Source organism: Alosa sapidissima, chromosome 13 (assembly GCF_018492685.1).
Source record: "Alosa sapidissima isolate fAloSap1 chromosome 13, fAloSap1.pri, whole genome shotgun sequence".
NCBI classification, from domain to species: Eukaryota; Metazoa; Chordata; class Actinopteri; order Clupeiformes; family Clupeidae; genus Alosa; species Alosa sapidissima.
The window spans coordinates 20427112-20440352 of record NC_055969.1 but is presented as its reverse complement, the minus strand read 5'-3'; the positions used below and the strand labels follow the sequence as shown (position 1 = coordinate 20440352).

Genomic DNA, 13241 nt, shown 5'->3' with positions numbered 1-13241 from the left:
TTGTGAAGACATTGTGCCAATCATGTGTTGTGATCTGGCCGCTGGAGCAAGATTGATGCCGTGAAGCCTTGCGTACGCGCATTTCTGCCAAAATAGATGCCCGATAAGTGCCCAAAAAGCGTTGCAATATGGCCACCAAGTGGAGGGACTTGCCTAAAATGACTTTGGCATTACAGAACCATCACTGTAGTTCTTACATCCATCCAAAAGCCTATGGGCATACGATCTTGATTAGGCTACTTGCTGGCGACAAGCTTCTCTATTACATTTCTCCCGATGAGTGAATGACCGGAAGTGAACCTCACCAAGTCATATTGCACAGAAATCTTGTCCAAGAACGAAAAAAATAATGGTATTAACCAGCTACCATTATTTTAGATAAATGGTATTCTGTTCCGGATCATAAAAAAATGTTAAGTGTCTGGTTTCGTTTCTGTTCCTAGCAAAACATCAAACGTTTCTGGTTTTCATTTTCGCTCCGTGAACCAGTTCAAAGCTTTTGCTACAATTTTCACTATTTTACTCCTCATTTTCACTATTCACTATTCTGCTGTTGTGTTCCCAACCAGTAGGCACGGCTGAAGTGCCCTTGAGCAAGGCACCTAACCCCTCACAGCTCCCCGAGCGCCGCTGTTGTTGCAGACAGCTTACTGCGCCGGGATTAGTGTGTGCTTCACCTCACTGTGTGTTCACTGTGTGCTGAGTGTGTTTCACTAATTCACAGATTGGGATAAATGCAGAGACCAAATTTCCCTCACGGGATCAAAAGAGTATATATACTTATACTTATACTGCAAAACACTTCTGGCCCCATTTTTAGTTTGAAAACTCTGGTTTCACATTTTTATAATTTGAAGGAATTTGAAACAAACATTTGAAAATGATTTGGAAATTATAAATACACACATTCCCTTTGTGTTTCCGTTGATTCAACATTCTCATTATATCATTTGGCTGTTCTCGGGAAGGATCCTTTAGGACACTTTCCCAGAAGAAGATAAACATCAACTCTGCTGTGTAATTATCCGTGACCACCAATGTTGATGACTAATTTCAAGTGTTGCATACCTTGCTGTCTTTGTTGGAAGCTGTCAGTTAAATACTGCGTTCCACAAGGCTACAGTTGCCTAAATAAATAAACGCAGCAGGAAAGCTGTTATTTGAGTATTTTTGAGCACCACAAATCGTCAAGGGGTGTGTGTTTTTGGAGTCTGATCTGATATGATGCATACAGTATCTGAGGTGAATACACACATATGGACGGACATAGTTGTAGTTTTAAAACGGTTTGAAATAAACATTTAATTGTGTGCATGTAGCCTTACACTAGGCTGTCCATATGCACGCTGTGATGTGTGTGTAGGTGTGAGTGTGTGTCTGCGCGTGTGTGTGCATTTGTGCGTTTATCTGACCAGCAGATCACTTCAAACATCAAACACACATAGTAGGCTAGTACCTTTAAGCATATGCATTCTGTGTGTGTGCGTGTGCGTGTGTTTGTGTGTGTGTGTATGTGTGTGCAAGCCCACTTTTGTGTGCCCTTAACTGGCAGATCCTTTTACACAGCCCAGTCTCAGAGTACTGTATACCCGTCGGCCCATATGCATTGTGTCAGTGTCTGACGTAACTGTGTGAGCTTCGGCCTGTCAGATCAGTTTAAACATCACTAACTTAGACCACGTCATTACCAGTCTGTGTGTGTGTGTGTGTGTGTGTGTGTGTGTGTGTGTGTGTGTGTGTGTGTGTGTGTGTGTGTGTGTACACCTCTATCTGTCAAATAGTTTTACATCTCAACAGCTATGACCACCTCATACTGGTCCATTAGTCCGCTCTGTGTGTGTGTGGGTGAGTGAGTTCAAGTGTGTATGTACATAGGTGTGTGTGTGTGTTTGTGTGTGAGTGTGTGAGGTTGTGACCATGGGTGTGTATGTCACTGACTCACCGCTCTGCCAGATTGTTCCTACAGTGGGTGAGGGAACAGATCGATCATAGTGGAGTTAGTGTGCCCATCACTGGAGGTGGTGAGTGTTTGTCATGCTGGAGGGCCTCCTGGTTCCTGGATCCAGGTTCCTGGGCTGTGGTCGGAGCTGAGGAGGATGGGAGAGGGATTTACAGTCATCACTTCCCCAGTGTGACTGCCTTTGCTCTTCCTGGCACCCATGTGGTGTGTGACGGCACAAAAACAGAAACACGAACCAAGGAGTTTGGACCTTCACGGTCTGACTGTGTGTGTGTGTGTGTGTGTGTGTGTGTGTGTGTGTGTGTGTGTGTGTGTGTGTGTGTGTGTGTGTGTGTGTGTGTGTGTGTGTGTGTGTGACTTTTTTGTAGGCTTTTTTTGGTTTGTAGGGACAAGGAGATAATCTAGCAGTGAAAAGGAAGAGCATGAAACAATTAGAACTGAAACAATTAGAGCTTAATTTCGCCTGGCGGTGCTTTGGGTTGATTGGGAAATTTCTTTTTTTTGTTGATGGGAGAGAGAGAGAGAGAGAGAGAACACATGTCCTAACTGTCCGTGTGTGTTTGTGTATCATATTTTTTGGTATCTGTGTCACTGAAATGAAATGAAATCTAACAAGTTCTATTCACATCCCCCTCTTAATGCAGCCTCTCAAGTCTTTTATCTGATGGACTTTAATTGGGTCGTGTGCGTGTGCGTGTGCGTGTGCGTGTGCGTGTGTGTGTGTGTGTGTACAGCGTGTACAGTGTGTGAGTGTGTGTCTGTTCTCAGTGGTGTGGTTTCTCATTTAGGAACAGATATAAATAATTGTCTGTGTGGCCTCTCTCTAATTGAGGTTTATTGAATATTGCCTCTCCACTTTCCCTGGAGGATGTAGACTATCTGTCTGGGTGCTGAGTTGATCACCAGTGTGGGGATAGTTATGAGTGCACAAATACATACGCGTTGCCACAATTTAGTTAACAGTTACAAAACAAGCAAAATGTATCATCAACTGACTCGGAGCGCTTGCATACCTAGTGTGCAAAATACCACGTAAAAATAGAAATAGAAGACTGGTCAGTGTTTTTTTTTTTTAATGTCTGTGGTATATGCTGCCCTTGCGCTTGGTGTAGCTAGCTCCATTGATTTTAGTGGACGCTAATAGTTGCATCATAATGTTCTGCAAACGTTCCACTTTACAGGGTTCCCACAGTTATGGAAAACCTGGAAAAGTCATGGAATTGTCTTTTTTTTTGTGGAAATTGGTGGGAACCCTGGTTCTACTTCAGTTGTTTGGTGTAACCTGGCCTACAGAGTTAGTCAGACAGAAATAAGATATTCCCTGTGAGTGTCTTCTCGATGTCTCGATGTTACACTGATACGTTGAAACAGGATCTCCAGTAGATTTTGAAAAATATTACAATAATGTGTAATGCCATTTCCTGCAAAATTGTCATTAAACCTTCAAATTAATTTACACAGTATATATAACAAGAGCTCCCTAAATGTTTAGTTAATATTTGCATTTACATTTTTTCATTTAGCTGATGTTGAAGGGTTTCCTTGTATTGACCGGGAGGCCTGTTTGAAGGGTCTTACCGTGTGGTTGAGGTGTAAGATAACCATGGCCTGTATCAGGAGTTACCGTCTGACTTTTGTTATGTTGAACGGTACTAACCAGCACAACAGAGCGACCGAGGCAAAGAAGGTCAGTCCATCATTACACTTAAGTTTCTCGCAACTTTGGAAGGAGCAAAAGATAAGAACTCTTTTGACAAATGAAACCCCTTTCACATATTAAATTATTGATACAATGAACTCATTAGTATGATTCAAAGTGACAGACATATTGTACATTATCAGTTTGCCCTCAAAGGTTTGTAGAAAAAAAGAGAGTATTCAGCAGTAGTTTGTCATTTCAACAATCTGGAGTCGCTAATTGCTGTAATAATTTAAGCGGTTGATGACTTCCCTTGTCTGTGAAACCAGGCGTCTGACAAAGGAGTGAACTTTCAGAGTTAATTTAAGTGCGTAAGTGGTTGTGGAGGAATTTGGAATTGATGTGAGTGATTCTTTGAAGCACATGGGGCGGCCTGCTCCAACACCTCGGCCCTGATCTCGTCCTGATGTGGTCCTGACCTGATCCTAATGTGGTCCTGATCTCGTCCTAACGTGGTCCTGATCTCGTCCTGATGTGGTCCTGATCTCGTCTTGATGTGGCCCTGACCTGATCCTGTTCTGATCCTGATGTGTCCCAGTGATGGCTGCTGCTCAAGGGAAGACCCCACTGAACAGTGTTCCTCTCCCAAGGTCCTCCACCTCAGTGCTGCACTAACAATAAGCTGAGCTGTTCAGCTGCTCTCTGATAGGGTCATTCACACCAAGAACAATAATGATAATGATAACTAGTATAAGTATAAGTATATATACTCTTTTGATCCCGTGAGGGAAATTTGGTCTCCCTTATCCCAATCCGTGAATTAGTGAAACACACTCAGCACACAGTGAGGTGAAGCACACACTAATCCCGGCGCAGTGAGCTGCCTGCAACAGCAGCGGCGCTCAGGGAGCAGTGAGGGGTTAGGTGCCTTGCTCAAGGGCACTTCAGCCGTGCTTACTGGTCGGGGTTCGAACCGGCAACCCTCCAGTTACAAGTCCGAAGCGCTAACCAGTGGTCCACGGCTCCCCCCAACTATAACCATAACGATAAAAGTGTTCACACTGAACAACGATAAACAAAGTCTCTCCTTGTGTTACTGAATGTTCCTGCTAAAATGGGTTCTGATTTGCTGTTAGCTTTTTATCGTTCTCAAAATCGCTCTGAAAGTGATCCCCAACGATATCGTTCTTCATGTCGTTATCGTTATAGTTTATGTGTGAATGTCGTCATTCATATTAACGAGAACAATATTTGTTTATAGTTATAGTTATCGTTATCGTACTTGGTGTGAATGGGCCTATAGTCATGTAGCCAACCAGCAGCTCCAGTGGTAATGTCCAGTGTTGGGTAGGATGAGACCTGATGGGGCTTTGGTGTCCTGACTTGCTCCCAGACTGATTCAGCTCTGACCAGAAGCTGAGCCGTTCAGCTTCTCTGGTAAAGTCGTGTAGTTAGTGATTGACTGTGTAGGTCATGATGTGAGCTTATTCATCTCAGTACTGCATTGGAAAGAAACTAGGGAGTGAACCTGGAGTGAACATGTAACCCTGTTTATCCGGTTCTCACTACTGTTATAAACTATGAGATCCAGGTCACTATGACATAGGCTGCACTCACTGTAATTTGGAAAGTGGACAAGAATATGAAGAGTTGTCTTTGCCTCTGTTTAATGGAAATGGTGAGTCCTGAAGTAGGCCTATTCAATAATTTGTTTACATGAAGCACATTGATATGCCGATTGAAACGCATTCCACTCAGCTAGCTAGGTGGCTACTGGCTACCAGGCTCATAATTCACATTTAATTGCAAACAGAAAATGTCAAGCAAGCATCATGTCATACATGCATCTATTTCCAAAGGAATGAAAGCTGTTTGTGCCAACTTAATATAATGCTTATCATTGTTAATATTGTGCTATTCATGTGGCACAAACAATGTTTGAGTTTGTGGACTAGCCATAGGAATGGAGCTGGTAAAAAAGATCATTATGAGAATGTGTGGACAGTGGCACACAATGGGCTTAAAGTGACAGTGCACCATTTACAAATGAGATAAACAGCATCACATGTGTAGTATTTCTTAAGAAATGAATACTTTAAAACAAAATTACTGTGTCATTATTATCTTTTAAATAATATAAAAGTGTTGACCTTGGCTTCCCTTATGAGTCGCCACTGGCAGACAGCCTAATAAATTGTTTGCAGGCAAATCTGTGGCCTAGCGCAGTGAAATGCCATCAGTCAAATTATTACTCATCCTTACAGTGGGCTCCGAAATTTGGAAAAACAATATTTTTATTTGTCATGTAGCTATCCGTTTTGTACAGATTACTCAGGTATGCACATGTGTATATTGTATGCGCATGCATATATCGTAAAAGATTTCAAGACAGAAACATCGAACATATTTTAATCTGTATTTATAAAAAAAAAATCTGTGGATTAGATGGAAGTGTTAAAATTATGATCGATAGTCTAATAATGCCATTATTAAGTGAAGAGTACCTGATGACTTGTTCAGGACTTGAAAAAGATTGGGACTTGGACTTGGACTCGACTTGGCTTTGATGAGACTTGGACTTGGACTCGACTTGCCCTTCTCTGTATTTACTTGGGACTTGACTTGGACTTGAGTGCTAAAACTTGGGACTTACTTGTGACTTGCCAAACAGTGACTTGGTCCCACCTCTGTCAGAGAGAATGCAGTGTGAAGTTCGTGTTTATTTGGTCTTCGTTCATTAGGGTGTGGAATGGGTGTGAATGCATGATGAGACTGATGTGGCTGGCACCATGGCACCATGGCTGCTTGGCATCTCGCTCTGAGATAAAGGCTTGTCTTTCCACTTCTGATGCGGCAGGTTTGTGCACGACCAAGCAGTGCCTGGCTGACCCATGTGACTCTTACTCTGAATGGCGTTTCAGAAGAAGCTGTTGTGTGCACAGCTGGCATGACGGATCAGGACTTGACTTGTTGCAGCAGCAGCTCATGTGTGCAGCGCGGCGACTGTGTATGCAGTGTTGCAGAGGCGTTGTGCTGCTGTGTTTGCACAGTATTCTGAGTGGGTGCTGTGTGCATACATTCTCTGTAGGACCAGAGAAGAAGGAAGCACCTGGGAGGATGGAACACTAATGACACAACCTCTTTGACCTCTCACACCTTGACACAACCTCTTTGACCTCTGGTTTGACAGCTTTGTTTAGTGGGTGCTGTCTCGCTCAGTATCAAAGGAAACAGTTCTGTGTTTCTCGACAGTGACCAGTGGCCGGTTGCACAAAGCACCTTAAGTTTTTTCCCTTAAGTATGACCCTTAAGGCTTAATTTCTCCTTAGATAAGGGATTTACTTAAGGGTGTTGCACAGAATACCTTAAAATGTTTCCTTAGTTAAGGAGAAACGTTAAGCAATTTACTGCATTGAAAGAGTTTTTCCGGCACGAAAATTCTATAGTTTCCACAGAGATTGTTCAACAGCTGTAGCCTACTAGCTGCCTTTGCCACGATGCCGTTAACCCACCGAACACAGTAAAGCTTAATGATCTTATCATTTATCTTACCTTAATAATATTCGCGGAAATTATCCAGGTAGCAAGTAAAGCATGTTATATACATGAACTGAACAATACTAGTTGGCAAGTTAGAGATGATCCTGACTGACATCAGTGCACCAACGTTTTGCCTAGCGAACCGAACCGAAGCTCTAGGCTAACAAGACATCCACATGAATTGTTAAAGTTAGCCTAAGTAAACTACACAATAACAATACAGCATGTTTCTGATAGAAGCTAGGCCTATTTGACAGAGTAAGCATATTAACAGAGAGGTTTTATTTTGAATTGTCAAAAGTAGTTAATATACTTCATTTATCAGCATCAATTCAGTTAATAATATGGTTAAGGTATAGTCAGATGTCCCTTAGGTTTTTCCCCTTAGTTAGACTACTAAGGTCGTTTGTGCAACTGTTTAAGGGATTTCTTACAAGATAAGGACAAACCCTTAAATACTTTAGGGAAAATGTTAAGGAAATCTTAAGGAGAAAACTTAAGGGTGTTTGTGCAACCGTTTTTATTCTAAGGGACCCTTAAATCAGATTTTAAGGGAAAAACTTAACTTAAGGTGCTTTGTGCAACCGGCCACTGGCACTCACATTCCCTTCTTATTTGTGTTAGACAACCCCTTATCAAGCTGATGCAGTTCTGCCTTGTAGTGCTTCAGTCCTGACTTCTCAGGATGTGAACTTTGACCTTTTGGCATCTGCTTGACCTTAGGGGGACGTTTTTTTTTTATCTGACCCCTGCACGTTGAAACTCGTTCCTGAGCCCTGGGAAATACCAGAAACTAATGAATGTATGAAATATGAAGGAGTTATGAAATATGAAGGAGTTCAAGCAAAACACCCATAAATGACAGTTGGCAAATACTGCTTGAGTGACAGGTGAGAAATATCGATGGTGATCAGACAGGACGCGCTTTGCCGCTTGTAAAACGCGAGTGATGTCAGGCACTTTTCCGCTTTGAGTTGAACTTTTTTTAAATTTGAGGTCCTCCGGGCGGCTCCGCAAAAACACGAGATGCAGCAGGTACAAATCTGTACAAATGCACTGCCAAGTGTGTTTGTGTAATGTATTTGTATAATTATGTATTTATGCAAAAATACCTTTACAAGCTGTCCTACTTATACTTAAACTTAAACATGTTGTAATGGGATCTAATTATACTTTACTTGTTGTAATGGGTTCTGTAAATATGCAAAAATAATTCTTAGCAACCAGCGTATAATTAATAGCGTTCTGTGGTCTGTATTAGCTCCTACTTTGTTTGGCCTGTGTGCTTTCTAGGGCTGTGTGTATCCTCAGTCTGACAGCTTACTGGATGGGCTGCTCCGATGGCTCTCCAAGTACTGTAAAGAACAATCTCTTCTGCTTCACAACGTGTTTGTTGGGTGATGGTACTCAGAAAATATCTGGGTCACACTTTACTTGCATGGCCTCCTACAGGCCATCTATCGATGCTCACATTATCAGTAATCTTTGTTAACAACAATTTATGGTTAATGTTAGTTTAAGGGGTTGAATTTTGTTATGGTGATGTGTTAAAGACTGAACTTGAATGTCAACTAACCATCTGTATAACCTCTTTAGGTGGACTGTCCAAGTAGAATATTACTGACGTCCGTCCCTGTGTAGACCTGTCTCTTTATTACTGTCTCAGGTAGACCTGTTTCTCTATCATACCTGTCTCAGGTAGACCTGTCTCGCTATTACACATGTCTCAGGTAGACCTGTTTCTCTATCATACCTGTCTCAGGTAGACCTGTTTCTCTATCATACCTGGCTCAGGTAGACCTGTCTCGCTATTACACATGTCTCAGGTAGACCTGTTTCTCTATCATACCTGTCTCAGATAGACCTGTCCCAAGTAGACCTGTCTCTTTATTACACCTGTCTCAGGTAGACCTGTTTCTCTATCATACCTGTCTCAGGTAGACCTGCCTCTCTGATAGACCTATCTCAGGTAGACCTGTCTCTTCATTAGACCTGTCTCTTTATTAGTCTTGTCTCAGGTAGGCCTGTCTCTCAGATAGACCTGTCTGATATGGTAGAAAAACTGTGTGAACCCTTGCTGTGTGATGACTGTAGAGATTATGATTTGTTTCCTTTCTGACCCTGAGAGTTTGTAGTATGAGGTAGCAGCAGACATATTGAAGACTTAACTGCCCTGTACTGGACTGTACTCTACTCCCTCTGGCTCTAAAGCCTGCAGACAGGCTCAAGAAAATGACGTTCTGTCTTCCCTTCCCCACGTCCTCACAAATTATGTTTGGGGAGCTTATACCATCTCTCAGTTGCCAGGTCTTAACCAGCAAAGACTTTCAAAGAATTGATTGAAAAAGTCACCCACTACGTAATAGGAGTTTGCCAGTCTCAACAAATAAATACTAGGCTGGATATTAAGTGAAATGTCTCTCCATTAGAAACGAGACTTAAACAGTCTCGCAGTCACGTAACTGTTGGCCAACAAACAGTTGGCCAACTGTTGGGCAGTACACACACACACACACACACACACACACACACACACACACACACACACACACACACACTCATACATTCACATGTTATGTCTAAATAATCTGCACAGTCTGTCACTGTGTGTGGTGTGTGTGTGTATGTGTGTGTGTGTGTGTGTTTTTCTTGCAGTGATCTGTCATTTAGTCAACACCCCCCCCCCCCCCCCCCCCCCCCCCCCCATTTCAGTTCCTTCACACTCTGTTTAGTTCACTTGTCAGAATCTCCTTGTCTACCGTCATTTTTCTGTCTGAAGCACTTGCAGTGTACTTCCAATTTAGAGTCGCTTTTTCTGTAAGTAGGTAGTGTGTGTGTAAATAAGTAGTGTGTGTCAATTAGCAGTGTGTTTCAGTAAGTAATGTGTTTGTGTGTGTAAGCAGTATACTGTGGTGTGGGTGTGTGTAAGTTGTGTGTGTGTGTGTGTGTAAGTTGTGTGTGTTGAGTTAGAGATGACAGTAGCCAGACCTTCCTCTCATTCCCTCTCTGGACTCAAACACATCCAGACACATTGGTGTTTGACAGCTGATTGTGTTTCAATCCAGGATATTGCCAGGCTTAAGATCGTAAATGCTGTACAGACATCCCATGGGTACACACACACACACACACACACACACACACACACACACACACACACACACACACACAGACACACGGATCAAACACACATACACACCTCCTTGCAAGAACTCATGCACACACACACACACACACACACATACACACACACACACACACACACACATACTTACACACTGTATACACACACACACACATACTTACACATACTTGCACACTGTACACACACACACCTCTATCCAAACATACACATACACACACACACACACACACTCTGAGATAAGGTTATACGATCTCAGGAGAGATGGCTCTGTCCTGCCTCCCATTAGCGGTCTGGCAGACTGGGCTCTGCTCTCTGTGTTTGTGTGTGTGTTTGTGTTGAGTCTCACTTCACGCGTTACCAACTACTCACCGTGTAGTCCCAGACCAGTTTCGGTTCCAGAACCCTCGCAGGCTTCTTCCAGAATCAGCACCGCTTATCAGAACCGCTTCGCCCGGCCCGATAAGTCTTCAGTCTCGCTGATGAGAACCTAATCACACGTTGTTGTTTTTTGATCCTCATTCATCTGGCTTTTGCAATTAATACCAGTTTCCCTTGGCCGGATAGGTGCACAAAATGCAAGCAATCCGGGGAAACTAAAATGTCTTGGCTGGCTTTGCCTCCACTTCTCAGAATAATCGGGATAATGATTTCTTTCCTAGCAGTTTCCTGGAAGATTACATTGGACTTCAAAGGCCTTGTATGTTTCTCTATCAAATCTAATACACAGGAGAGGGTTGGGGGACAGGGCTGTGGTGAGACCATACGTGTGTGTGTTTGTTTGTATGCGTGTGTGTGAGCGACTCTGTGCTGCGGACCCGTCAGGGTAGTCAGGCAGGAGAGGTAATGCTGTGTACACGTATTAGGTGATTGCTAACACTGTGTCTGGATGGACGTGTGTGTGTGTGTGTGTGTGTGTGTGTGTCATGTTCTGTGTGTGATGAATTGAAATGTTGGTGATTGGTTTTACTGGAAGGTGTTAATGGCATAATGTCTTGATGTGTTATCCTATGTCACAAAAATCTGGAGGCCATAATAAGCGTGTGTGTGTGTGTGTGTGTGTGTATGTGTTATAGTAGTATGTGTCATGTGTCTGTTACAATGTGTTTTTCACAAATGCGCCATTAGGTCGTAATGGAATGTGTTCCTCGTGCAAATTACTTTCAATCCTTTGTGTGTGTGTGTGCGTCCGTGTGTGTGTATTCTCCTTTGTCTCATAAGGCCCTAATGATTCATGTTGGTAACAATTTGGTACTTCCGATCATGTTATTGTGTTTATGTGTTTATGTTTCTACCATGTGTGTCTCTGTTTTAGTGTTTTTGGATGTAAGGGCTTTCCAATTTGTTATTCATGTTCATGTTGGCAAGACATAATGGCATGTTATTAACACTCAGATGTTTGTATTGTGTGTGTGTGTGTGTGTGTGTGTGTGTGTGTGTGTGTGTGTGTGTGTGTGTGTGTTTACAGACACTGGGAGGCTATTAAGCGCTGGGAAGAGGCCATTCAGTTGACTCCAGAAGAGGCGTCCCTGTATGAGATGAAGGCTCAGGTACAAATCTCCTTCAACTTAATTATACAGCAATCAAACCAAAGCATAACAAAGCAAAACAAAAGGAAACAACGCTGCCAAAGCTCACTTAGTGAATAGATCATTTGGCAGACCTGCTAGACTTACACGCTTTCTCTTGCGTTTACACATATACACACAGACGCACACAAAGCACAAAGCACAGATCACAGTCAGTACAGTAGAATGGTAGTCTGCCCTAAGAGCTGTAAGGAATCTCTCTCTCTATCTCACTTACACACACACACTGAGCACTTAGCTTTGTAATTTTGTTTTCTCTGGCTCTAAAGGCTATAGTAGAGTAGAGCTGTCATCTCTTTTTGGAGTCAGGGAACAACCTACCCCTGGGTGCCTGGTGTGTGCAAGTCCATATGCGTCTATCTGGACATGTGGTTTATGCTTATGTTACCTTGTGTTAGTCTGTGTGTGTGTAAGTATAGTATATAAGTAAGTATACTCTTTTGATCCTGTGAGGGAAATTTGGTCTCTGCATTTATCCCAGTCTGTGAATTAGAGAAACACACACAGCACACAGTGAACACACAATGAGGCAGTGATGTAGTACTCGAGTCCGAGACTCGAACTCGAGTCCGAGACTCGAACTCGAGTCCGAGTCATTAGCTAAATTTAGAGACTTGTGACTTGACTTGGACTTGAGCACTGAATGACTCGAACTTGGACTCGGACTCGTGCATTCGACTCGACTTTTTTTTGTAATATATCATAAGGCTATAATTGTAGTATGTCATTATGCTATAATTTGCTATGTGATTTTAATATCTAAATTATTCGTAATACTAATTTTAGTTCAAGGGAATGTTAGGCTACTGCTGTGTCATACATTGCAAGTCACATTATGTTCACATGCAAAGCAAACTAACGTTAACTTTAACACCAAAATGCCTGGAGACATGGCCGCCGCTATTTCAATGTAGTATTGCCAGGCATTATTAGTTCTCATACATGACATGACATTACCTAATATTACACTCAGCCTAGGCTAAACATCACACACTGCTGCTGGATAGCTGATCATCGTGACTTGGTGAACAGTGTTTTTCCTGACTGACGCGAGAAGCGAGGTTCCATTCATTCATTTTCATTTGGGGCATGCCCTGCCGTGCTTCTGTCTAATTTGCAGCAGGCTATTATCGGATGAAAGAAAAATAAACAAAAAGTTTTCCCGATCAAGATATAGCATACTTCTTAATTTTGGTGTCATAAAATATAGAAGCATAACATTAAATTGCCTAGTAGAGTGTCCATGTAGAGTGTCAATGTAGGCCTACAGTACGTGTCTGCGCAAGTGAAACTGACAAACTGAACCTCTCGTGGGTATGCCAGAAACAACTATATTTAAAACCACGAATGAAGTGGATTACTGTTACTGTT

General features: G+C 42.5%; 1 protein-coding gene across 3 annotated transcripts in view; it reads left to right on the top strand.

Moving 5' to 3' along the window:
* Positions 1–13241, top strand: part of ttc33 (tetratricopeptide repeat domain 33) — a 46686-nt gene that overhangs the window by 10619 nt on the left and 22826 nt on the right. For all 3 annotated transcript variants that reach the window (XM_042058803.1, XM_042058804.1, XM_042058802.1), the window contains exon 3: positions 11750–11831. In XM_042058803.1, the coding sequence (XP_041914737.1) occupies positions 11750–11831 (82 nt within the window). The remainder of the gene's footprint in view (positions 1–11749; positions 11832–13241) is intronic.